The 26,642-nt window shown below is 40.4% G+C and overlaps 1 protein-coding gene across 9 annotated transcripts in view; it reads left to right on the plus strand.

Annotated features, from left to right (window-relative positions):
• PHACTR2 (phosphatase and actin regulator 2) overlaps positions 1 to 26,642 on the plus strand; it is a 293,821-nt gene that overhangs the window by 163,501 nt on the left and 103,678 nt on the right. For all 9 annotated transcript variants that reach the window (XM_063605498.1, XM_034962992.3, XM_003811546.5 and 6 more), the window contains exon 2: positions 12,015 to 12,182. In XM_063605498.1, coding sequence (XP_063461568.1) covers positions 12,015 to 12,182 — 168 coding nt within the window. The remainder of the gene's footprint in view (positions 1 to 12,014; positions 12,183 to 26,642) is intronic.

Below are 26,642 nucleotides of genomic sequence, written 5' to 3' on the forward strand. Positions count from 1 at the left end.
GTCTCTCCACAGATACCAGCCTTGGGGACTCTGTATGACTGCCAGGAGGCTCTTGGACATAGAGAGAACGTTAGTCACATTATATATATTCTCTGGGCTTTTATTTATCCACCAGCCTTTCGACTTAAAGATATTGGTCTAGATTTAATGTGTTATTTTAATAATATTTGTGTTACATTCATCCTCAATGGGAATTTTTTCATAATTTTGTGTGAAACAAAATTTAGCCCCTTAAAAACTGTGATATTTCAGCCAGGCGCGGTGGCTCATGCCTGTAAACCAAACACTTTGGGAGGCTGAGGTGGGCGGATCACTTGAGCTTAGGAGTTTGAGACTGGCCTGGCCAACATGGTGAAACCGCGTCTCTACTAAAAATACAGAAATTAGCAAGGCATGGTGGCATGCACCTGTAATCCCAGCTACTCGGGAGGCTGAGGCAAGAGAATCACTTGGACCCAGGAGCCGGAGGGTGCAGTGAGCTGAGATCTCACCACTGCACTCCATCTGGGTGACAGAACGAGACTCCATTGATTGGGGGCAGTGGGGAGGGGGGGCGAGAGGAGAACTGTGATATCTCAGTATATTTTATTTTACAAATTATATATAAGGTCTACCAGCTTCTCCCCTAAAGTTCTGTGCCGACACACATTCCCAGCATGAACAGGGTGATCATTATCCTATCATGGATGAGTTGAAATTCTTTCACTTGGCAGATTGTCCATTGGGGATATATCAGCTTTTTCTTCCTTTTCACAAACACACCACACACTCTACACACCACGACCTGCTCCACTTCAGACTCCGGGAGTTGTTGTATATGACTAACATCTACGGGGAACAAGATAGGTTGTTGGTTGATTCCTGTCACGTTTTTCCTCTCTGTAGCAAACATCTTGCTACTCCTAAGCAGTCATCCTATCTGTTCATAGAGACAACCCTTCCCTTGTAGCGATAACAGTGGCATTCAAAACGTAAAATGCTTTTATTTACATTAAAATTGATTTTTCCATTAGCAAAGTGGCCCTTTGCCTACTCAATCAGAATTTCTGTAAACCCCAAATAAGAGCGACTTTATTTAATCTGTTAAATATCCTGTAGCAAGTCTAGGGGATGTTGTTCATGTCAGTGAATCAGGATGTCATGCAGCTGCACAAACATATTCGTTCTGCAGGCCTGTTGGCCACAAGTTTAAACTCTGGAATTCTCTGTCAGTGCTTGCAGGCAGATGGAAGTCTTTAGTAGCTTTTCCCTCTGGGAGTTTAAAAATAATGTCTGCCTCTGTTAAAAAAACAAGTTTAAAAATTGATAGTATCAAACTTCTAAAATTAATATTATGATAAATAAGGATTCTGTACAATCAAATTACTTTAGTCAGTATAAAGTATAGAGTACACTGCCTGCCACCAGCATGAAATTAACCGTGATGACACTGGGCATTGTTTTAGACAGCCAAACAGTACCTACCCTAACTCCTTGGATTAGCCCAATAAGTGGCTGGGAGTTGAATTGAGTTACTACTCATTAGGGTTTATCTCTTGCCTTCTCTTAAAATAGAAATCCACTCCCACCCACTACCCTCCTCCCCATTTTTGTACAGGGAATACTTGGGAGGTAAACTACCTGAGTTTAAATCCTGCTTACCAGCTGTGGGATCTTGCTAGTTGCTTGGTCTCTCAGCCTCAACTTCCTCATCTATAAAATGGGAATACTAGTAGCAACTACTTTGCAGGGTTGTAGTAATGATGAAAGAGGCAGTATTGATAAAGCACTTAGAACAGGTCCTTTGTTTAGCATAATAAAATATCAAGTAATAGAATAGGTCTTAATGTGACCTACAAGACTGATACACTCAGCACAAAGCAATATGAAGTCATATAATTTTTAAAGTTGGAAAGGAGCCTAGAGATCATTTAACCTAGTCTCCTAATTTCAGCAATGAAAAATTGGGGTCCTAGCAGAAGGTCACAGGGCTGATTAAGTAGCAGAGTTGGAACTAGGCTCCAACTCTCTTCTTGGCTTACAGTTTACCATCCCAGTTGGGTGGTCAAAACCCAGAACAATAACACAGATTTATTGCTTGTCCTGATTGTGCAACGTCTTCTTTGCTTTTTTTTTTTTTTTTGAGACGGGAGTGCAGTGGCATGATCTTGGCTCACTGCAACCTCCGCCTTCCCGGTTCAAGCGATCCTCCTGCCTCAGCCTCCAGAGTAGCTGGGACTACAGGTGCGCACCACCACAGCTAGCTAATTTTTTGTATTTTTGGTAGAGATGGGGTTTCACCATGTTGGCCGGGATGGTCTCGATCTCTTGACCTCGTGATCTGCCTGCCTCGTCCTCCCAAAGTGCTGGGATTACAGGCTTGAGCCACGGCGCCCAGCCTGCTTTTTTGTTTTTTACAAATAGTCTTACTGCTATTTTAGAGCTACTAGGAGTGTTGCTGGTTCACCATGAGTTTAGCTATCATATGCCAATGGAGACAGCCTGGTATAGTGGGAAATAAGCCTGGATCAGGAATCAGGTGACCTAGACTCTTATCTCTTTCACTAGTTAACAATTTGGGAAGCCAGATAGCCTTCCTGGCTCCCAGTTTCCTTATATATAGGGCTTTAATATATAGCATAATGTGAAAGTACTAAACATGATAGTTGTCCCATGGTGGATAACACTGTAACCCAGTGCTTTTATAAATTACATTGCTCAGAACTACTGAGTGCTCTAATATGCATTGTAAGAATATATATACAACTTTTTTTTTTTTTTTTTTTTTTTTTTTTTTTACAGAAAATAAACTACTGCTCTACCTTTAATCTTGCTTTGGTGAAATTCTAATTTATCATGGCTTCAGGGCAACATCAAAAGATGGTAGAGAAGTAGATTAGCTTTCCCAGAAACCAAGTAAGGGAACAAAGTTTATAGATGAATCTCACAGACATTCAGTGAAAGAAATACAAAAGATTATATTGTGTAATTCCACTAAGTTAAAGTTCAAGAAGTGATATAACAGGCCAGGCACAGTGGCTAACACCTGTAATCCCAGCACTTTGGGAGGCCCAGGCAGGTGGATCACTTGAGTCCAGGAGTTTGAGACCAGCCTGGACAACATGGTAAAACCCTGTCTCTACAAAAAATTACTAAAAAAAAAAAAAAAAAAAAAAAAACAGGTAACACAAATCAATGCTGCTGGAAGTCAAAATAGTGGTTATCTGGGGGAATAGAGGTGAGAGGGTGGTATTGATTTGGAAGAAGCATAAGGAGGATTTCTGGGGCTTTGGAATGATTGATACTTTGGTCTGAATGTGATTGTGAGTGCAATATCATTTACATTCTGTCTGTATGCCTCGAAAAAATCTTTTTGGAAAATCTCCATAGTACTAATTTTAATGACCGTGGGAACAACTGATCTTATCCCAACTGCCTTTAGATAACTTTGTAGTTTCTTTCAAGTGATGGGGGAATGGAAATTGGCAAATTGGGAGGCAAGTATGAATAGCAGGGTTATGAGCAATCTTCCTCCAGAGCGACCAAAATCCTTTCAATACACTCTAATATAGTAATGTTTTCACATTCTATTCTTTTTCTTTAAATTTAATTTCTTGCTTACATTCTGTTCTTTTATTCTTAGGGATTTAAAAAGATGATGGCAAAATAATTTTTAAAATACTTTAGCCATGATTATTACCTTAATGCCGATTATTTTTAAAGGAACCATCAGCTGATAAAAAGCAATTTTCTTCTGAGCCAAGATCTTTTCTAACTCTAAAATTCTATTATTTTCAGATTTTTAAGTGAGGGAATACATTTATATATAGAAAGTTCAAAAATAATCTAAAATTTTTAGATTATTTAGATATTTAGATCATTTCTTTAAAAATTTTTACATTTAACCATTTCACATGTTCAAGGACATGACTATAAATTTGTTTTAATTTTTTCCCATAAATATGTATCATATGTCTCTGATGAACACAGTACTGATAATGAGAAAATTTTTCTTGGCATTACTTTAAAAGGTCAGCCAGCCTTGATTTATTCACTTCATGGTAAGTCCATCGTGGGTGTGTGTGTGTGTGTGTCTGTGTGTGTGTGTCTCTGTCTCTGTGTGTGTGTGTGTGTGTGTGTGTGTGGTGGAGGGATGTTTGGAATGTCTTCTTTGTGTATCGTTTACACAGTAACTGTGGATGTATACCTCCTGATGCGTGCTGGAGCTGGGCCCATTGTCTACCATTTTGCAAGGTGTTGAATACTACTTACCTTATCTGGATCCATCATGTGCTAAAAAGTGTTGAAACAGCCATTTAAATGTTCTCTTACTTATAGAATACTGGGAATGGAAGTATTAGTAAAGGGAGAATTTTGGAGAGAAAGATGGCCAAGTCTGAAGCATATTACTTTCCAAAACTCCTTTCAGCTGAAATCTTTACTGTTGGCAAAAGACAGTAGGCACCGAGGCCCCTTCGAGCTGACTTCCTCACTCCTAAGAAAAAAATCTTTATCCTCATTTACCTCCATGATAGCGAATGCCACATTTTAAAATATAAACTTGATTTTAGAATAGTTTTAGATTTGCAGAAAAGCTGAAAAAATGGTACAGAGAGATCTTATATCAGCATGATACATTTGTTACAACCAAGGAACAAACACTGATATTATTCCTGTTAACTAAACTCTACAGTTTATTAGGATTTCAGTAGTTTTTCCCTAATGTTGTCTTTTTTTGTTCCAGGATGCATTCAGGATGCCATGTTACATGTAGCAGTGGTGTCTCCTTAGGCTTCTCTGGTCTGACAGTTTCTCAGACCTTCCTTGTTTTGAATGACCTTGGCAATTTTGTTTTTGTTTTTGTTTTTGTCTTTGAGATGGGATCTCGCTCAGTTGCCCAGGCTGGAGTGCAGTGGCGTGATCTCGGCTCACTGCAACCTCTGCCTCCTGGGTTCAAGGATCCTCCTGCCTCAGCCTCCCGAGTAGCGGGACTACACACACGCTCCACCATGCCCGGATAATGTTTTGTATTTTTAGTAGAGACGGGGTTTCACTGTGTTAGCCAGATGGTCTCCATCTCCTGACCTTGTGATCTGCCCGCCTCGGCCTCCCAAATTGCTGGGATTACAGGCGTGAGCCACCGCGCCCGGCCTTGTTTTATTTTTGAGACAAGTCTCGCTCTGTAGCCCAGGCTGGAGTAAAGTGGCGCGATCTTGGCTCACTGCAGCCTCCACTTGCTGAGTTCAAGTGATTCTCCTGCCTCAGCCTCCCAAGTAGCTGAGATTACAAGCGCCTGCTACAAAGTCTGGCTAATTTTTGCTTTTTTTTTTTTTTTTGAGACGGAGTCTTGCTCTGTAGCCCAGGCTGGAGTGCAGTGGCGCGATCTTGGCTCACTGCAAGCTCTGCCTCCTGGGTTCACGCCATTCTCCTGCCTCAGCCTCCCGAGTAGCTGGGACTACAGGCGCCCGCCACTGCGCCCAGCCAATTTTTTGTATTTTTAGTAGAGATGGGGTTTCACCGTGTTAGCCAAGATGGTCTCGATCTCCTGACCTCGCGTGATCTGCCCACCTCAGCCTTCCAAAGTGCTGGAATTACAGGCATGAGCCACCATGCCTGGCCAGACCTTGAAAATTTTGAGATGTACTGGTCAGGTATTTTAGAAATGTTTCTCAATTTAGTTTTGCCTGATGTTTCCCTTGTAGTTACTACAGGGTTGTGGGTTTTGAAGTACCATTCTCCTTATATCATATCAAGAGTACATACTGTCAGCACAGCTTATCACTGGTGATGTGAACCTCGATCCCTGGCTAAGGTCCTGTTTGTCAGCATCTTCACCGTAAAGCCACCCCTTTCTCCTCTCTTTCCATACTGCACTCTTTGGAAGGAAGTCACTATGGATAGCCCACATTTAAGCAGTTAGGAGTTAAGCTCCACTTTCTTGAGAGAGGGTTATGTATATAAATTATTTGGAGTTCTGTAAGGACTTACCTCTTCTCCCACATTCATTTATTCATTCAATATTTATCTATATGAGTATGGATTTGTGGATGTTTATTTTATACTTTGGGTTATAATCTAATACTATATTTTTACTTTGTTGCTGAGATTATTCCAGCTTTGGCCTTCGGAAACTCTTGAGTGGCCTCCTCTGTCCCTTTAACCTACCTCCTCCCATCAGTTTGCTTTTTGAGCACTTTCTGGGACTACAAGATGTTGCAGGGCCCATCTAGTGTTTTCCATGCCCCAGCCCTTGAAGCAGCCTTTTCTGTAAGGAGGTGGTGCTTGCCTATTGGAGAATGCTATTAGAAACCAAGATCTGCGCATTGGGCGTGCTCATTGCTACTGGGGTGTTACTGCTTCTAGGCCTTCTGAGAGGACAGAGCTAGCAAATACATGTGTGTAAGCAAACCCATGCATATATACATGTCTATAATTCATTTACTTATCTATCTGTCTACCTGGGCAAACATGGGTTCATGCAGATGTCTCCAACTCTCATCAGGGCTGCATGGAGCATTCTAGCTTTACTCTCTCACTTATCTGTAACTTCTCTCTGCAGTAGTGAGAAACCTGCCTTCCACCATCTGCCACTCCCGTACTTCCTTGTTTGATCCCAATATACACGTTCAGCAGTTTCAGAATTTTTAACCTGCACCCCGTGTGATGCCACACATTTTGATTCTTCTGTTCATTTTCTCTTCTCCATTTGCCATTTATCTTACCCTTAAAAGGAAGATATTTGACCCAATCTGCTGTAAACTCTGATTAGCAAGAGAGTAAGCAACTCCTTTAGACAACGGAAGGCAAGGATAGCCACTTGGCTGCCTTAGAAACCATGATCCAAGCTCATCTGTGATGGCTTATACCATCAATTCACCCTGACCTCATCACTGGCTTATACCATCAGTTCACCCTAACCAGTAGTGGGTTGCTTCTGTGCCCAGATGTTGTACATCCGCCCTTGTTTAATGATAGCATGTATCTTAAGTTATTGTTTCAATTGAGAGAGACAAAGAGATCTCATGTAAATGTAGGTAATAAAGTTAAATCTTCCCTAAGCACTGTTCTAATTTTTCTTTGCCATATGTTCTGTGGCTTTTAAAGGGGAAAGTGACAGAATTATAATGGAAATACAAAAACTGTAATAGAAATAAAAATATACACAGATAATCTTAATATTGTAAAAACATAATAAAGCACAAAAAATAACAAAGCCTGGAAACCATATTTTAAGGAAATAAAGTTTGATATCCTTAGTGTTTTAACTTTCTTAAAGCATACACAGCAGAGTGTTATCAAAGCATTATTTACCACACACGATTTCTCCTAGTTATTTTTGCTATGATTGGGCTTCAAAAATGCATTCTCATCGACCTTCAGATATTTAAGGATATTTGGAGAAAAGTTGAGACCATGTTTTTTGCCACCTACTTTTTTTCCGCAGGGCGGCTGTCAGTTTGTACAAAATTAGTACCAGGAGTTCTTTTATGGAGATTCTTTTCTAAATGGTCCTTCAGTTACAACATTTGTGAGCTGGAATACTATGCCACATTAGTCTCAGTTTCTCAGTGCCTGAAATAATTATGTGTGGTGAAAAATTAATATCTAAAATGTCATATCTATTAAATAGTATAAACATACAACAAACTCTATTAGGTAGAATCAATTTTTCTAAGAATCTCTATAATTTATTTATCAAATTTCAAAGGGAAGACTATTCAAACCTACAATTTATTTCATATGTATATTAGTCTGTTCTCGCACTGCTGTAAAGAAATACCAGAGACTGGGTAATTTATGTAGAAAAGAGGTTTAATTGGCTCATAGTTCTGCAGGCCAGCTTCTGCTTAGCTTCTGGGAAGATCTCAGGAAACTTATAATCATGGCACGTGAGTGAAGGGGAAGCAAGCATGTCTTATATGGCTGGATCAGGAGGAAGAGAGAGAGGGAGGTGCTACACACTTTTAAACAACTGGAATTCATATGATTTCACTCACTATACAGTATCAAGAGGGGACGGTGCTAAGCAATTCATGAAAACTCTGCCACCATGATCCATACCTCCCACCAGGCTCCACCTCCAACACTGAGGATTATAATTTGACATGAGATTTGGGTGAGGATACATTTCTAAACCTTATCAATATGATAATTATCTAGCCTCATTTATTTTTGGCTTATATGGTCACATTTGCACTGGGACTGCCTAACTGATACATTTCTGTTTAAATAAAAAATAAAACCTGTGTATATTTTCTGATTTCTTAGCAATTGGTGTTGTGGGGAAATTCTGTTAGGGGTGGGCTTGTTTCAGTGGGAAGATAGACTGAGCTGTGTCATTTAAAGTCTCTACATTTGATTAGCTAATGACTGTATTTCAAAATATGCTGTGTTTTAAAATGTAGAACTCAAGTGTGAAAAGGTAAGTTCTGATGAATGACAAGTTACTCTTAGTAACATAAAAATGGATCAAAATTAACACTGAAAACAATCAGGAAATTTTACCTTTCATCTAGGATTTACCTGGCAGTTTGTTCTTATCTGCATGTAAATGCAAAATTCACCAGACTTACTGTGAAATAATTTATGGAAAGTTTCAAATGGATTTTAATGGAAAACTGATCCACAAGAAAAATTATAGAAATATCAATAGCAATGCCCAGTGTCCTGGGTATCTAAAGAGGAGAGTTAATATTCTGCCTACACTACTCAAAAGCAGATGACAGTGGTCCTCACATTCATGATTTAAGAGAAGTACAATGGCACATCGGCCAACTGTGCCAACATATGGTTTCTAATTGCAAATATGGTCTATGATAGGGGAAAAATAGGCTGTTCTTAATTGCTTCAGAGGGAAAGTAGAATTTTTATGCAGCATCAGGGAACTGGATATGTGGAGTGGGAGAGAAAGATCCCATATATTGTAAGAAAATGAAAACTGGACATGTAGCCACAGAGATGAATTTGAGATGGAAACTTTTGTTTCTATGTTCATAATAATTAGCCCTTTTATATTTTACAACATTTAAGTTGTTCAAAGTTAAGCCCTTCCATGAGAGTTCAGCACAAAGTCTTCATGAAGAAGTAAAACCATACTCTCAGTTCCCCCTGGGTTTGCCCTCTGGTTCAAAGAGGGAAGTTGGACAGGAGTTAAATTGAAGTAATAAATATTTTGCTCCTTTACTCTGAATTAGCTTCAAAATCAGTCTGTCCCCTGTATCTCTGTCTGTTGCGCTATGGCTGAAAGTAGGGTTAGGAACCACTTTCAGAAGAATCAGTTAGCGTAGGACTTGAATCTCCAATTTTCCCTAGCAATGCACAGTGTCTGCCCATCTCTGCCCAGATAGTACCTGAAATTAGAGTAGACTTCACTAGTGGGAGGAATAGGATTTATTCCAATTTGTGTGGAAGGAGAACTCATAAGGATTTAGGAAGTGGCATCTATTGATTGTCTGTCTTCATTCAGTTTGAGATTTTCCTGGTTCTTAGTGTGTCAAGTGATTTTCGATGGAAACTTGGACATTTTTGTATTATGTTATGTGACTCTAGATCTTGTTTGAAACCTTTGGTTTTAACTGGCTTTGTCTGACACCTCTATAGCAGGGGAAGCAGTGGGTGCCGCCTTGTCACCCCTACATGGAGGTAAAAATCCCATTTCTCCACCTGTCCTCTGTTGACATGCTGTGTATGTGTGTGGGGTGTCCTTGTTACTGTTGGGCACAGGTAGAATTTCCAGAACCATGTGGTCTCCCTTGATACCACAGTTGGGGTGGTCTTGTTCCCAGTGTGCAATGATTTGGCCACCTCTGTATTAGGGGGAAGGGGAGAGATACCCAGTTATTGCTGGGTAGGGATGGATGTCAGGGCTTCCTACATGGTCTCCACTGACACTGTGGAAGATGCTTCATTATCAGCCACGAGGCATAAAGGTGCTAGTTTCCTGCTTGGTCTTCTCTGACACCACTCTAGTAGGGGTATTAGGGGTCCTTTTCAGAGCCTCATGAGGGTGGAAATCTAGTAACTCCATTCAGCCTTTGCTGGCATGCATGGTCACAGCTTCTTCTGTGGTGCTCGGCTGTAGTAGAGCAGTTATTGTCTAAAAGTTTCTTATGTTGCTACTCTGCCCCTTTCCTGGTTATGTGGCTAGAGAGTGCAGACGTTTGTGGTCTGTGCCCATTGGTGTTTCTGGGTTGCTGGCTTCCATGCTTGTTGGCCTTTCGAGGTTTCTTACTTCTTCAGCTACGAGTCTGGGATATTTGAGGCAAAAAGAAAACCCAGGAATCTCACCACCATGTTTATTCTTGGGTTCTGAGGTCCCAGGCTTGTCTACCTTCCCTTGGCCTTACAGAATTTTCTTACATTTTTATGTAACATCCGTGGTTTTTTTTTTAGTTGTATTTAGCCAGAGAAATAAGAAAAAGTTAAGTTTGGGCTGCGTGTGGTGGCTCACGCCTGTAATCCCAGCAGTTTGGGAGGCTGAGGCGGGTGGATCACTTGAGGTCAGGAGTTCAAGACCAGCCTGGGCAACATGGTGAAACCCCGTCTCTACTAAAAATACAAAAATTAGCCAGGCCTGGTAGCATGTGCCTGTAGTCAGTCCCAGCTGCTTGGGAGGCTGAGGCAGGAGAATTGCTTGAACCCAGGAGGCGGTGGTTGCAGTGAGCTGAGATCGCGCCACTGCACTCCAGCCTGGGCGACAGAGCAAGACTCTGTCTCAAAAAGAAAAAGTAAGTCTGTTTTATCTTCTTGGAAGCAGAAGTCCTTGCTATTCAATTTTTGTTTTTATTTGTTTTACTATTACCAATATTATATTAATAAAGTTGTTAAAAATACAGAGAAGATAAAAGAATTGGTATCACGCCCCATATGCATATCTACCAGCTGGATTCAACACTTAACATTTTGCTATATTTTACTTTATTGCACTTCTATCCATCTGCCTTTTCCATCTATCTATCCATTTATTATTTTTGACGGACATCAGTACACTTCACCTCTAAACACTTCAGCATACATGTCATTAATTAGACTTCACTGTCTGTTTACGGTTTTTTAAAGGTAAATTTTACAAAAGTGAAATGCAAAAAATTGTAAATACCATTTGATGAGTTTTGGGTAATCCAACCATTGTTGAGATAATTTCCATCACCCCTGTACGTTCCCTCAAGTTTCTTCTCAGGTCATTTCTGCCTCCAAGAAGAAACTACTGTTTTGATTTTTTCTTTTTTGCCATAATTTCAAGTGCTATTTTATTGATGGAATAATATTATAGTTCATCCCTTCTGGCCTGCTTCCAGTTCTTTGCCATTAAAATTTGATAGTTGGTGTAACATAAGTCATTGCTATCTTCTGTCAGCCTAGAACACAGTGCAAGCAAGGCAACTTAAGATTTTGTGCATTTCTTCTGATTAATAAAATAGTGAAGACATACAAAGACATGTTTTTATCACACACAGTACCCAAATTTTCCACATATTTCTTGTTGTTAGTGTAGTTATCAGTTTCTTTGAAGCTCAAAACCTTTTTTGTAATAGAAGCAAAAGATAGTTTTAGCCTTGTAAAAATAGAATTTAGCTTCCTGGCACCAAATTTTATTTTGTGAACGAGAAACCATGATTTTAACTACATCATAACTGTAATATTCATTACTGAGAATGTCAGACTAGTCTCTGGAGGAACAGCCTATTTCACAAATACTTAGAATACTCTATTCCTGTACAAAATATTGATGGGGTTGTTGCAGATGGATTCAGCTGTGTTGCACAGACACTCATTTGTCTGGCCCCATCTATAATGTAAGTCTCTTGCTTCTAGTCTGTTTCCCCAGAATGATTTTCTAAGTGGGCTGTAATTTCTGATTGACTGATTGATATGAGGGAAGTCCTACCAGCTGCGAAATGGGACAAATAAACTTTATGTGAGATTCCAATTAGAGTGGACGTGCTTACCGTTAACAGCCCAGGGACCAATTGATGATGTCGTTTTATTACAACCTTTTTTACAACCTTTCTCTGTCTATATCTTTCTTTATACAGTTGACGGACTGGACAAAGCTTCTATAGCAAACTCAGATGGCCCCACAGCAGGTTCCCAAACACCTCCCTTCAAAAGAAAGGGGAAACTATCCACCATTGGTAAAATCTTTAAGCCTTGGAAATGGAGGAAAAAGAAGACCAGTGACAAATTTAGAGAAACCTCAGCAGGTATGAGTATCATAACTTGTTAGAAGATGGGATAAATTGTAAAATATTTTAAAAGGTAGAAAATTATGTTTTACAGTGTGTTTTTTCCCAGAAAAAAATTAATCCATATTTGAAATGAAATTCTTTATTTTAAGAATAAAATAAGGATGAAACAACTTAAGAGTTCTGATTTGCCTTCTTTCTGTACTGACCTTGACTTTCTAATATATTCTTATTTAAAAATATATATTTGTAAATTTATATAAAAAATGGATGGGTGAGGCGAGGGAGTGAAATAGTAGAAAATGATAAGTGGAAATGCTATTCATCAACATTGTGATGACAGGTATCCATTTTTATATACACATGATGTTAGATATATATTTAGTTAGACTATACTATTTATATTAATATATAAATATTTAACGATTTAACTAGTAGACTATACTGCTATACACATAACATAATGTTAACGGTCTTGTTCGTTAATTAAAACTTTTTTAAAAATGTATTTTTTGATGTATTTATTCTTTAGGAAAGATTTTAGTGGCTATATGAAAGAAAAGTTTTGTTATATTTGATTTTAGATTTCTATCATATCCTTAGGACAAATAAATGGTCTCTGTCTTAAGAGAATAGAGGCACAACCCTATTGGTGTGAAAATGTTTGATTGTTAATTTAGTTTGTAGATTTGTTAAACCTTAAAAGTTACATTGCTTAGTGCCTTTCATATCAACTCGTGGACAAAGTTGGCTTTAAATCTCAGGCCAGAATTCAGCCCAATTTAAACAAGTGTCAGTGTGAGTGTATTGTGTCTAAGACAGAAAAGTGTTTAGTAAGTTCAACGTTCCCCATGCTTACTGTCCAAGGCAATCCCTTCATCAAAATTCCTCATTGCACCACAGTCTAATATTGTTAGTGGATGTACAGGGTCACAGAGCATATCTTATTGGTCTGTACTAAGATAAGACCTAGAGTTTTGTTCTAGAGCTGTGAAATGAAATTAAAAATACTACACACAATGCAAGGATATGGAATAGGAGCATCAAAGCTCCCCAAAAAAGTGGTCTCGGATGCATTTGCAGCTATATAGTTTATTTGAGCATTTTATATTTAACAAGAAATAATGATAGGCTACCTGGAATTTGTTTCAAAATAATCCTGGAGGAGTGTGAGGTAGGTAAGATTATAGATAAAGGAAGACTGGCAATGGGTTGTTCAAGCTGGGCAATGGGTCCATGGTGGTTATTATTCTCATTTCTCTGCTTATAGATATTGGAAAATTTCTGTAATAAAAAGATAGAGAAAGAAGAGAAACTTGGCTTAAGGGAAAATAATGCTAGTTTGGTTATTGGGTCCTCTTCAGTACCTAAGTGGCTTTCTGGGTTAGGAGGCAGTGAGAGGTGAGGGACAGGGTGCTGTGCTGTGTGAGGACACCCGGCTGGGTGACTTTGAACAGGTCAGATCAGCCTCAGTTTTCTCGCCTGCAAAATCGGGGAGTTGAATGTGCTAAACTCAGAGGTGCTTCAGTTCCTGATTCTGTTGTTGGTCCCCAGAGACACCCTTACACCCTTGACTCCTTCCAGTCCCTGGCTGGGCATCTTGTTCTCCTCTGTTTTTTGGTTGTGGAAGGAACCTCACTGGCCTTCCTCCGGTGCCTCCCTCTCACATGTGCTTAAGCATTGGGAGAATCTGGCTCTTCACGTTACCAAGACTACCCAAGATGGGAGCAGGGCTCCAGACGTAACGTACGAAAACGAACATAAGATACAAAATGGTGTATCATACATTAGTTTTTTTCACATTGGAGAAAGATGTCATATCTAGAGGAAAACTGATATATTCAGTTGGTGCAAAAGTAGTTGCGATTTTTGCCATTACTTTTAGTGGCAAAAAACCGCAATTACTTTTGCACAAAACTAATATTTGGATATAACCAAGAGAAAGTTATTTTCTTCTTTAAAAAATTATCTCAAGCAGTGGAATCAAGCTGTTTGGATATGATCAGGGCCATTTGCTGTCTGATAATCAATGAAGTACACCTTAGGCCAGACCCACAATATCTTGAGGTATAAAAGAAAGTTCATTTCTTCCAAGAAAAGTAACTCTTCTACGTTTGTCCTTCTCTTAAACTCCTGGGTTGGTATTCACATGGATATGAACCTTATTGTGTTCTGCCGCACAGCGATAAATACCACTTTTCCTAGTATGGGTTTCTGTTATAGGAATTCTTAATCGGTAGTAGATAGGATGTAACGCTAATTTATTAATGCACTGTAATAACATGTTTATTATTGTAGTGGGAGTTAAGAAGGGTCCCATTCGTGGCCAGTTTTGGTGGTCCTTGAATCAGTTGTATTTTGGAATGCTCATTCTACATCTAAAGGACATCTTGCCCTATAAGGCAGGCTGGGCTTATGCCCCAGCTTCCAGTTCTCTGGCCTGGTTTTAAAGCAGAAAGTTTCCAATATCTTCAACTCTGATTTAGGCTGTTCAGTGTCTGGCTGTTAGATTCTAGGGCAGGAGAATAGATCTCTTTTCCGTCCACTTCTCTCAGATACCCCTCTTCATTTCTTTTCTTCTCCTGCATGAGAGGTCCCACCTAAGCTCTAGGTTCTTCTATCCCTTCCCTATTGTTAGAACTCAAAATGGCATTTACATCTTTTTTTCCCCTACATAATCATTTTTTTCCCATTTTGCTTTGCTTTGATTTGATTTGGTGGGAGGTGAGGATATAAACATCCTTCCTTTGGATTTTTATATATGCTTGTATCTCCCCAAAGCTAAGAGTACAAATGCCCTGCCTAAATAAACACAGTTGTTTCTCTAACTTATCACAGTGTATTACCATCAAAACCAAACTTACTGAAAATCTAACCTATCTCTGCTGCCTCTACTTTCTTCCCACATTCTCATTCCTTTTCCCACTGCAATCTATCTCTGTGTCCTGTATTCACCGAGGTTACTCCAAGCCTCCTAACCATTAAATTTAGTGTCGTTCTCTTATTTTCATTCATTTCAACCTCTACAACATTTTCCATTACTGAACAGTCAGTCCTGCCTTAATGTCCAAAATACCTCTTCCTTAATTTACAAAAGCTACCATTGTCTTGTTTGTCTTTGACTTCTCTTTCTCTCTTTTGCCTTTTCTCTTCTTCTTCTTATCACCCCTAACCCCCAGCAGGAAGGTTGCTATGTGCCTTAGCCCTTCTGTTGCTTTGAATATGCCCTTCTTTCCCATACCCACATCCCTCAAACTGGCCCAGGCTCCAGCTGATGCCCATGCACATCTACCCAAGCACCTGATGGGTAGCACTATTTGAGGACAGCATGTTAACTCAAAATCCATTCATATGGTCTAAATGTATTTCTGTGGAAAACATGCTAGTTGCTAGGCACTGTTCTGGAAGCTGGTGTTCTGCCGCCAATAAGCAAGTGAGGTTCCTGCCCTCATGGAGCTTTCATTCTAGACAGGTAAGGTACTAATAAATGCTATGATGGACACAGGGAGTGAAGGAAGAGGGAGTGGAAAAGTACTATGTATAAATGCATTCCAACCAAAACAGATCCCCTGCCAACCCCAGCTATCCTTGTTACTGTAGACATGGCTTCCTTTGGCATCCAGACTTTGAACCACGGAGTTCTTTGACTCTTCTTTCTCTCACCATCTTCTACATTCTATCAGTTCCTAAAACGTTTGATTTATTTTCTCCTCATGCAGAGTCTTTAACATCAGCCTATCCTGTCAATTCCTGTTGTCTAGTCCTATCACCTAATGTCTCAATTAGTGCAACATAGCTTTTTAGCTATGCTTATTTGTAGCTAGCTGTAGAAATCTGTAGGCCACTAGAGAAGACAGGGAGAGGTAGGGTTCTAGCAGCAAGCCTACCTACAAGGGGAACCTGACCTAGCTGGTGAGGCTGACAGGGGAGGTTTGGGATGTCACAGGCTGTCAGGAAGCCGAGTGACCAAGATAATGACTTTACAAGTATCAAGCCTGGCAAATAGAGCAATGAGTACTTCACTACAAAATGGCACAGGTTCCAACAAGTAGGGTAAATCTCAGAGCATCCAGGTGAGCAGTATTAGAAAATTCAGGCAGTCCTCAGTAACCAGGGTATTCTTTTCTCAGGTAGGAGTATGTAGCTGGGGCAGATGGTGTCTGTTATGGGAATCAGAAAGACTTGAACAGGGCCTTGGTCACCCAGGCTGGTGTGCAGTGGTGCTATCACAGCTCACTGCAGCCTCAATCTCCTGGCTTCAAGAAATCCTCCCGCCTCAGCCTCCCAAGCAGCTGGGACCACAGGCACACGCCACGATGCCCAGTTAATTTTTGTACTTTTCTGCTGTACTTTTAGTAGAGATGGGGTTTCACCATGTTGCCCAGGTTGGTCTCAAACTCCCGGGCTCAAGCAATCTGCCCACCTCAGCTTACTAAAGTGCTGAGAGTACAGGCGTGAGCCACCTCACTCAGCCTATGGCCCTATCCTTTTTTAAAGAACAAGGGAATAGAGCTGATAAGTAGGACAGGAACTTACCAAAGGACTCAGGACAGAAACTTGCTATATAAAGTGGAACACAGGGAATGGATTTGGAAGAGGAGTCTCCAAAGATCCTAAGCCTGTGGTGCTGGAGCTACTGTTGCTAGAAATGACATAGCCCAAGAGCTGGGTGAGCAGGGAGAGGAGGGCTTGCTCTGGTCAGCAGCAGTGGCCCAACGTGTGTGGATCTGGGGACATAGGTGGGCAGAGCACCCGTCTCCCCTCTTGCCCCTCCATAGCCTCTTGGATACCACCATCAGGAAACATTCCTCAGATGGGACTTTGCTCCTGTCACTTCTTGCTCAAAAAGTGTGACTGGGTCCGCATTGCTTCTTCAGTGAAATCCGGACTCCTCAGCTCTTCTCAGTTTAACCCAAACTGACCTTATCTCTTCTATTCGTCCATAGCCCTTGGACTTCAGTCATGCTGGGTCACTGGCTCAGCATGCCCCAAGCCTTCTTGGTCCCCTGGCTTTTCTTCTTGCTCTCTCCTGTTCCTATGAGCACCTCCTTCCTCCAGCTATACCTATTGAAATACTACCAATCATTCAAGGGTCAGTAACATGTCTCTTCCTCCTGCAGATATTCTTGACTTTGATTCAGCACCAGCTGATCCTCCTTTGCCTGTACTCCTGTTAGGACATGTTTATTTTAACTTGTTTTCTTGTTTAAGTGTCTGTCTTATGCTCCTAATTTACTATGTAAAGTATTTAAGGGCAGAGACTATCACATTCACTTTTGCTGCACTTCACATAGGTTCTTTATGTAATAACATACATGGGATGTAATAAAAAAAACACGCCTTGAATTGCTTCTTTATTAAATACCCACTGTAACCAAAAATGCAGTACTGGGTGCTTTAGGACTTTTTTTTTTTTTTGGTGGGGGAAGGGGGTCTCATTCGGTTCCCCCAGGCTGGAGTGCAGTGGCACAATCACAACTCACTGCATCCTCAACCTCCCTAGGCTCAGATGATCCTCCCACCTGAGCCTCCCAAATAGCTGAGACTACAGGCACACACCACCACACTCGGCTAATTTTTGTGTTTTTTGTAGAGACAGGGTTTCACTGTGTTGCCAGGCTGTTCTCAAACTCCTGGGCTCAAACAATTCATCCTCCTTGGCTTTTCAAAGTGCTGGGATTACAGGCATGAACCATCATACCCTGCCTATGCTTTGGGACTTTATAAAAGACATTAAAGATTTTAACAATTATAACAAATTAAAATACTAACAAAACATGTACTTCACAATTACAGCCATGTACCACTGTTAAGAAGCCAATAAAATTAGAAAAAAATATTTTCCTATCTTTTGTCCTTATTTAAAAGTAAGTTATATTCCTGTATAAAGAAAATCAAGGCAACCTATCTTCAATAAAATGGAGACTTTTATTTGTGTTGGTAGTAATAGAAAAAGAATGCCTGTCTAGATTTTTAGGTAGCATTCTAGGAATCAGATCTTTGATTTTCTGAAGGTAATGTGTACTCCCTAATAGTAATGATAATGGCTAATTTTTATTGAATGCTGTTAGGTACCAGGTTCTGCTCCAAGAACTTGATTCATATTAACTCACTGAATCATCAGTACAACCTCATGAACTGCAATCTTTAAGGGCTACTATTATCCCAGTTCTACTGATGAGGAGACTGGGGCTAGAACATTCAGATGACTTGCCCAAGAAAACACACCTGGCAGTAGGCAAAGGCAATATTTGAACCTAAGCAATGAGGTCCCATAGCCAGTACTTTCGACCATTCACTAGTTGCCTCTCTAAAAGGTGTCTTCCTACCTATATCAGAAAGGACTGATCATTGAAAGGTGGCTCTAATATATGGTTTTGCCTCACACACTAGTTTTTGCTGTAAGAAGGATTTTGTCTGAAGAATTACTTTATTTCTACTTGACTGGCCTGCTTTCCACAGTGCACATGTAGAAAAATGGTTGGCAAGGATCAAAGTTATGTTTGGTCCTATTAAAGGATAATATTCTCTTGTAACCATAGAGACCTAATGTTGCTATTTAGGATTATTTTCCACATCTAGAAAGTAGGGCGAAGTTAAAGGATTTGCTTAAGGTGATATTTGTTAAGGATTGCTCTGGTTGCATTAATAAATGACAGCATTTTGATTTTGCTTATCTTATTCCACTAAGAAGTTGGAAAGTTGGAAGTGTTTTTTTTGGAGACGGAGTCTCGCTCTGTCATCCAAGCTGGAGTGCAGTGGTATGATCTCGGCTCACTGCAACCTCTGCTTCCTGAGTTCAAGTGATTCTCCTGCCTCAGCCTCCTGAGTAGCAGGGACTACAGGTGTGTGCTATTACACCCAGCTAACTTTTGTATTTTTAGTAGAGACAGGGTTTCACCATGTTAGCCAGGCTGGTCTTGAACTCCTGACCTCAGGTGATCCACCTGCCTCGGCCTCCTAAAGTCCTGGGATTACAGGCGTGAGCAACCGTGCCTGGCCTAGAAGTGCTTTTATTTATCATTCACTCTCACATCATATTGGAGGAAGAGGAAGGAATCTTTCCTTTTTCCCAATTTACTGTATCAGGGAGAAGTTACATAACCAGCCAAAGGCCACACAGCACATCTACATCCACAGAGGGCTTCTTGCTTTGTGTTCGACACTTTTTTTTTTTTTTTTTTTTGAGACAGAGTCTCACTCTCGCCCAGGCTGGAGTGCAATGGCGTAATCTCACTCACTGCAATCTCCACCTCCCAGGTTCAAGCAATTCTCTTGCCTCAGCCTCCTGAGTAGCTGGGATTATAGGCATGCACCACCACACCCAGCTAATTTTTATATTTTTAGTAGAGATGGGGTTTCAACATGTTGGCCAGGCTGGTCTCAAACTCCTGACCTCAGGTGATTCACCCACCTAAGCCTCCCAAAGTCCTGGGATTATAGGCGTGCGCCACTGTGCCCAGCCAAGTGTTCGACACTTCTTTGTCCTCAGCAAGTGTTTACTGAGCATCTTCATCTATTGTATGTGATACATACAATATGTCAGGAACTGTTACAGGCTCTAGGGATACTCTCATAGATTTTAGTGACATAAAAGAGACAATCTTCCTTCTTGCAAAAACTTGCATTCTAGTAGGAGAAAGAAGCAGAAAATAAACCCAAATAAGTTAGATACTGTACTAGAAAGTGAGAAGAGAAAATTAAAGCAAGGAATTGGAGTAGAGAATATGGGAGGGAGGTTACAGTTTCAAATTGGGAAATGTTCCTGGGAAGGTAACATTGAAGGAAAGGCAGGAAGGAGGGAAGGGAAAGCACTGAGAGAATCCTGGGAAGTCATCACAGAGTTAGCAATAGCATGCACTTTCAGTAATGGTGTGGACACATTGTGATTCTAGGCCTTTACAAATTTTGTCTGATAATTTAACCATTAAAATGCCTCACATTCACGAACCTCATGGTTGTTAATCTTTTTGTTGTTGAGACAGGATCTCACTGTGTTACCCAAGCTGGAGTGGAGTGCAATGGAGTGATCATGGCTCACTGAAGGCTTGACCGCCTGGGCTCAAGCAATCCTCCCACCTCAAGTCCCTTGAGTCATTGGGACCACAGGCATGGACCACCATGCCTGGCTAATTTTTGTGTTATTTGTGGAGACGAGATCTCGCTATGTTGCCCAGGCTGGTCTCAAACTCCTGATCTCAAGTGATTCTCCCACCCTGGCCTCCCAAAGTATTGGGATTACAGGCGTGAGCCACTGCACCTGCCTTGGTTGTCAATCTTGATATCTACTGCAGCTCCATGGCTCCTAACAAATTATGGAACTTCATTCTATACAATTCTACCAGAAGAGGAGCAGGGTTTAACTCTATAATATAAGCATTTTGTTATGGCTTTCTTTCTTCAACTCAAATTCGCAAGGCAGATTCTGACCCACCATCAAACCAAAAGTCAGAAAGCCAACCTCATGGAGTTCCAGTTTAGAATGGCACATATGTTGGTGTTTTCTGGTGGACACAGTATCAAGTCCTATTGAGACTGCCTTTCTAAGTTGAAATAATAATGCATTATTGCCTCTGTCTTAAGCAATCCTTAACTTACAGACTGGTGGTGTCTCTGGTACTGCATTTTTAGATTATTTGGAATTATGGGTATGCTCCCAAACTAATTTACAAAATTGAGTTTAACCCATAATATGCCTGAAGCCTGGGACTATTAATATTTATTCAAATACAGCCAAACACTATTTATTGTTACTATAGTAAAACACTTTCATAATTTTCAATTGAAATTAAGAATTTTTGAGTTGTAAAGGATCTTAGCCATCTAGTTCTGTCTCTAGGGCAGGAATCAACCCTGTCTCCAGCAGCCCTGATAACATGCAGTCATTGAGCTTCTCCCTGAATTCCTTATTCCCAGCTCTAATTGTTGAGGAGGTTTCCTTTTGTGTTGGCCTGAAACAAATTATCTCCAGTCTTTCTAACTATCTTCTGATGTGTGTGTGTGTGTGTGTGTGTGTGTGTGTGTATCTCCTAATTACATTGTTACATGATCATCCTCCCATCTTTAAGTTTGTTCATCCCTTTATCTATTGTCAGTTTCAGAGTTTTTCACCACAGGAGTGTACTAGATTGTCTAGGTCACTCAGTTTTTATGGAGTTCCTGGCCCAATGCAGGTGTGTGCTAGGGACATGGTCATAAACAAGCCTGACCAGTTCCCTGTGCTCATGGAGTCCACAGGGTGCCTGTGCATCTGGCAGTACCTCATGTGTTCTTTCTTAGCTATTTTTAATCCTAAGCTAACATGGTGACTTTTCCAAAAGTTCTTATTATTTCTACTTCACCAACCACATTTTCAGTATTTAGAATTAAGTCTAGAATAGAATTTCATCTTACTTAAAGAGGAATTTACCAGTAAGAATTAAGCATCTTGTAAATGTCTAGGGAGCTGGAAGTTCCCATGAAAACTCTCTATCACTTTTCTGCTTATTTAATGTTCTCTTTGTGGAAAATATCACCCAGAGCCTCCTAACGGGGTGATCTGTTTTACTTTTTATATAACAATAAATTTTCTGTTCTTTCTCTGTACCCTCATGTGGATATATGTACATATCATATCCACATTTCTTGGATGCTAGTTTCTCCGAAAGCACTAGAAGTCTCTGGCATTGGTTTTTTTTTTTTCTATTCTGGCCACTGTCCTCCATGATATCTGGTTTTATACTATTATGTGGGTGTTTTCTTCTCTCTTGAATTCAACTTTAAGGTTCTCTTCAATAGGCCAATTTGGTGAGCATCTTCTTGGCATGTCATTTTTTTCTTAAATTTTTTTATTTTTAATGAATGCATAGTTGTTGTACATATTTTGGGGTATATGTGATATTTTTATATAAGCATACAATGTGTAATGTTTAAATCAAGGTAATTGAGATATACATCACCTCAAACATTTATCGTTTCTTTTTGTTAGAAATAGTCCAGTTCCACTCTTTTAGTTATTTTGAGATATACAATATTTATTGTTAGCTATAGTCGCCCCATTGTGCTACTGAACACTAGATCTATTCTTTCTATCTAACTGTACATTTGTACCCCTTAACCATCCCTCCTCCCCACTACCCTTCCCAGCTTCTGGTAACTGTCATTCTACTCTATCTCCATGAGTTCAGTTTTTTTGTTTTAGCTCCCACATATGAGTGAGAACATGCAACATTTGTCTTTCTGTACCTGGCTTATTTTACTTAACATAATGTCCTTCAGTTCCATCCGTGTTGCTACAAATGACAGAATTTTATTCTTTTTTATGGCTGAATAGTATTCCATTATGGTGGAATAATATTCCATTGTGTATATGTACTACACTTTCTTAACCCATTCATCTGTTGATGGACGCTTAGGTTGATTCTATGTCTTGGCTATTGTGAACAGTCTGGCATCTCATTCCTATTTTCATGTAATGAACCACATGTCTTGTCAGGCTATTGTAGGACTGTTACGGTCCAGAAAGTCAGATCTTGTCTTCGACACCATCAGTTGAAATGGCTTTTCCCATTTCTTTATCCACTCTTTTCATATGTCATGATCTCTAGCCAGAAGAGAAGAGAACCACATCTCACCTTCCACGCCTTCCTGTTTTCCACTCAGGACTTCTGACTAGCTAGACCATCCAGATGGCTTCTGAGGAAGACAATTATTCTTATTTTTAAAAATCAGTAGAGGAGGGTTTGAGGAGTTTTGATGTGCCCTCTTTCATGTCCTAAGAAACACATTGCAAGAAGACAGCGTTCCTTCTGATTAGCCAGGCAGGTCTGTGCAAGGCTGTCATCTCTAGCACTGGCACCTCATCAAGAGCTCCTCAGTGACCACTTTTGACTTTTCCTGATGGGTCTCATGAATCCTCCTTGTCATCCATTCATACAGCAAATATTCACTGAGCTTCTACCCTATGCCCAGATTCTGTTCTAGAGAAACAAGCTCATGAAGCTGCTATTCCAGGGAAGAAATACCAGGGAAGGGTGTTGTGGGGAAAATCAGAGTATACGTGGAGATCGAGAATAGCGGTCAGTGAGAGAAGCAAGACATTGGGTCGGAGTCTCTGGTACACCACCCTTCTCTATCTTACCTACTGCTCCATGCCAGATCTACACAGCACGTCAATTCTCCCTCTCCTGTGTGTTGTCTTTTTTCTCCTATTAACTCTTGACAGGACATCTTGGTTTTGTCAAGAGGTTGATCTCTTGGTTCCTATTTTCTTCCTCAAAACATTTCTTTTTGTGTGGCTTTCTTAACTGTATAATTCTTCCATTTTTTTCTTTTTTCTTTTTTTCTTTTTTTTTTGAGACAGAGTCTTGCTGTGTCTCCCAGACTGGAGTGCAGTGACATGATCTCAGCTCACTGCAGCCTCTGCCTCCCAGGTTCAAGCGATTGTCCTGCCTCAGCCTCCCAAGTACCTGAGATTACACGTGTGTGAGACCCCACTTGGCTAATTTTTGTTTGTTTGTTTGTTTGTTGTTGTTTTGAGATGGAGTCTCACTCTGTCGCCCAGGCTGGACTGTAGTGGCACGATCTCGGCTCACCGCAAGCTCCGCCTCCTTCATGCCATTCTCTTGCCTCAGCCTCCCGAGTAGCTGGGACCACAGGTTCCCGCCACCACGCCTGGCTAATTTTTTTGTATTTTTAGTAGAGACGGGGTTTCACTGTGTTAGCCAGGATGGTCTCGATCTCCCGAACTCGTGATCCACCCGCCTCGGCCTCCCAAAGTGCTGGGATTATAGGCATGAGCCACCGCGTCCAGCCTAATTCTTTCATTTTTTTCTAGAAAACATTCATCTTTTCCAGACTAGAGCAAAGGATGATGCAACCCAACTTCTTTCACCTTCCCTTTTAGTGGGAAAGCTGGTTTATATTTATAGATTGCCTCTTGGTGGCTCCTCTCCAAGGAAGAAAAATAGAGGTCCCAGCCCCGAGTTTCTACACAGTCCCAGACCATGGGGTGTCAGGGTTACCTTTGGTTGTTTTTGGCAGCCCCTCTTGGAAACATTTCCTGTAAATAGCCCCTCAACAAACTGGGCCTTTAAAAATGGGGCTTTTTTGTTGAGCCCTGGTTTGTGCCAGCTATGTCAATCCCTTGACCTTTCAGAAAACACAAGTAGCTTTTTGACTTTTCCAAAATGTTTTCCTGCCTTGCCTCTCTCTTTGGTTGTGGCCATGGGCCAATGAGCCTATAGTTCACTGGAAAATGTATGTATTCATTCTGACAGCTCCAGTGTGGACTCCTGAGATTCTTCTTAGAAATAGCTGTGGTGTGGCATATGCTGGAGGCAGATGTACAAAGGTACCATGAACGAGTTCACTTTCTATGGCGAATATGTGATCATGACCTTCTCCAAAGAGGTTATCTCTTGGTCATTCACCATGTGGGTGTTTCCTCTTTGTTTTATATGTGTCTGTGTATATGTGTGTATAGTGCTAAGAATTTTAATATACGTATAGTTTTGCATAATTGCTACCACAGTCAGGATATGTCAGAGTTCTGTCACTCCCCAAATCTCCTTTGTGCTGTCTTTTTTTTTTTTTTTTTTTTTTTTTTTGAGGCGGAGTCTCTCTCTGTCACCCAGGCTGGAGTGCAGTGGCGTGATCTTGGCAAGCTCCGCCTCCTGGGTTCATGACATTCTCCTGCCTCAGCCTCCCGAGTAGCTGGGACTACAGGTGCCTGCCACCACACCTGGCTAATTTTTTGTATTTTTAGTAGAGATGGGGTTTCACCATGTTAGCCAGGATGGTCTCGATCTCTGACCTCATGATCCACCCACTTCAGCCTCCCAAAGTGCTGGGATTACAGGCGTGAGCCACTGCACCCAGCCCTGTGCTGTCTTTTTATAGTCACACCTTCCCAACCCCTAACTTCTGGCAACTACTGGTCTGTTCTTCTTCACCATAGTTTTGTTGTTTCAAGAATGTCATAGGCTGGGCAGGTGGATCACGAGGTCAAGAGATCAAGACCATCCTGGCCAATATGGTGAAACCCCGTCTCTACGAAAAATACAAAAAATTAGCCGGGCATCATGGCGGGTGCCTGTAATCCCAGCTACTGGGAGGCTGAGGCAGGACAATCACTTGAACCCGGGAGGCGGAGCTTGCAGTGAGCCGAGACTGTGCCACTGCACACCAGCCTGGCGATAGAGACTCTGTCTCAAAAAAAAAAAAAAAAAAAAAAAAAAAAAGAATGTCATATAAATGGAATCATTCAGTGTGAAATCTTTGGAGACTGGTTTCTTCCACTTTGCAGAGTGACTCACGAGAGCTTCCTCCAGGTTGTTGCATGTATTCATCATTCCATTTTTTGTTGAATATTATTTCATGGAATAGATGTACCACAGTTTGTTTATCCATACATGAAAGACACATGGGTTGTTTCTAGTTTGGGGTAATTATAAATAAAGTTGCTATAAACATTCTTGTGTACGTTCTTGTGTGAGCAAAAGTTTTCATTTCTTTAGAGAAAATGTGTAGGAATGGGATTTTGGGGTCATATGTTAAATGTGTGTTTAACTTTATAAGCAAATGCCAAACAGTTTTCCAGAGTTTTGCATTCCTGCAAGTAGCAGAGAAAAGTTTCAGTTGCTCCACATCCTTGTCAACACTTGGTATTGTCATTATTTTTTGTTTTTAAGGTAAAAACATTTATCATAAAATTCACTATCTTAACCATTTTTAAATGTGCAGCTCAGTAGTGTTCCATATATTTACATTGTTCTGTAAATAGATCTCCAGAACTTTTTCATCTTGCAGAACTGAAACTCTACACCTATTAGCCAACTTCCTTTTTGCCCCCCCAGTAACCCACCATTCTACTTTCTATGACTATGAATTTGACTACTTTAGATCCCTCATATAAGTGGACTCAGATAGTATTTTTTTGTGACTAGTTTATTTCACCTAGCATAATGTCCTCAAGTTTCCTCCATGCTGTAGCATGTGACAAGATTTCCTTTTTTCAAAGACTGTGTAGTATACTACATTGTTTAAATCCATTCATTGGTCAGTGGACATTTGGGCTGCATCCATCTCTTGGCTATTGTGGATATTGCTGCTCTGAACATAGGTGTGCTGTAATTAGTTTTATGTTAACCTTTCTACTAGGTATGTAGTGGTATTTTGTCATGGTTTTAATTTCCCTAATGGGCTAATGATGTTGAACTTTTTTATTGATACATAATATTTGTGTATATTTATAGGATACATGTGATATTTTGTTCCATTCATATACTGTGTCATGATCAGGTCAAGGTATTTAGGATATCCATCACCTCAAACATGTATCATTTCTACCATTGGGGACATTTCAAATCCTCTTTTCTAGCTGTTTTGTAATATACAATACATTGTTGCAATTGCAGTCACTCTACTGTGCTATTAAACATTAGAACTTATTTCTTTGATGTAACTGTATGTTTGTACCCGTTAATCTGCCTCTCTTTA

This window comes from Pan paniscus, chromosome 5 (genome assembly GCF_029289425.2).
Source record: "Pan paniscus chromosome 5, NHGRI_mPanPan1-v2.0_pri, whole genome shotgun sequence".
Taxonomy (NCBI): domain Eukaryota; kingdom Metazoa; phylum Chordata; class Mammalia; order Primates; family Hominidae; genus Pan; species Pan paniscus.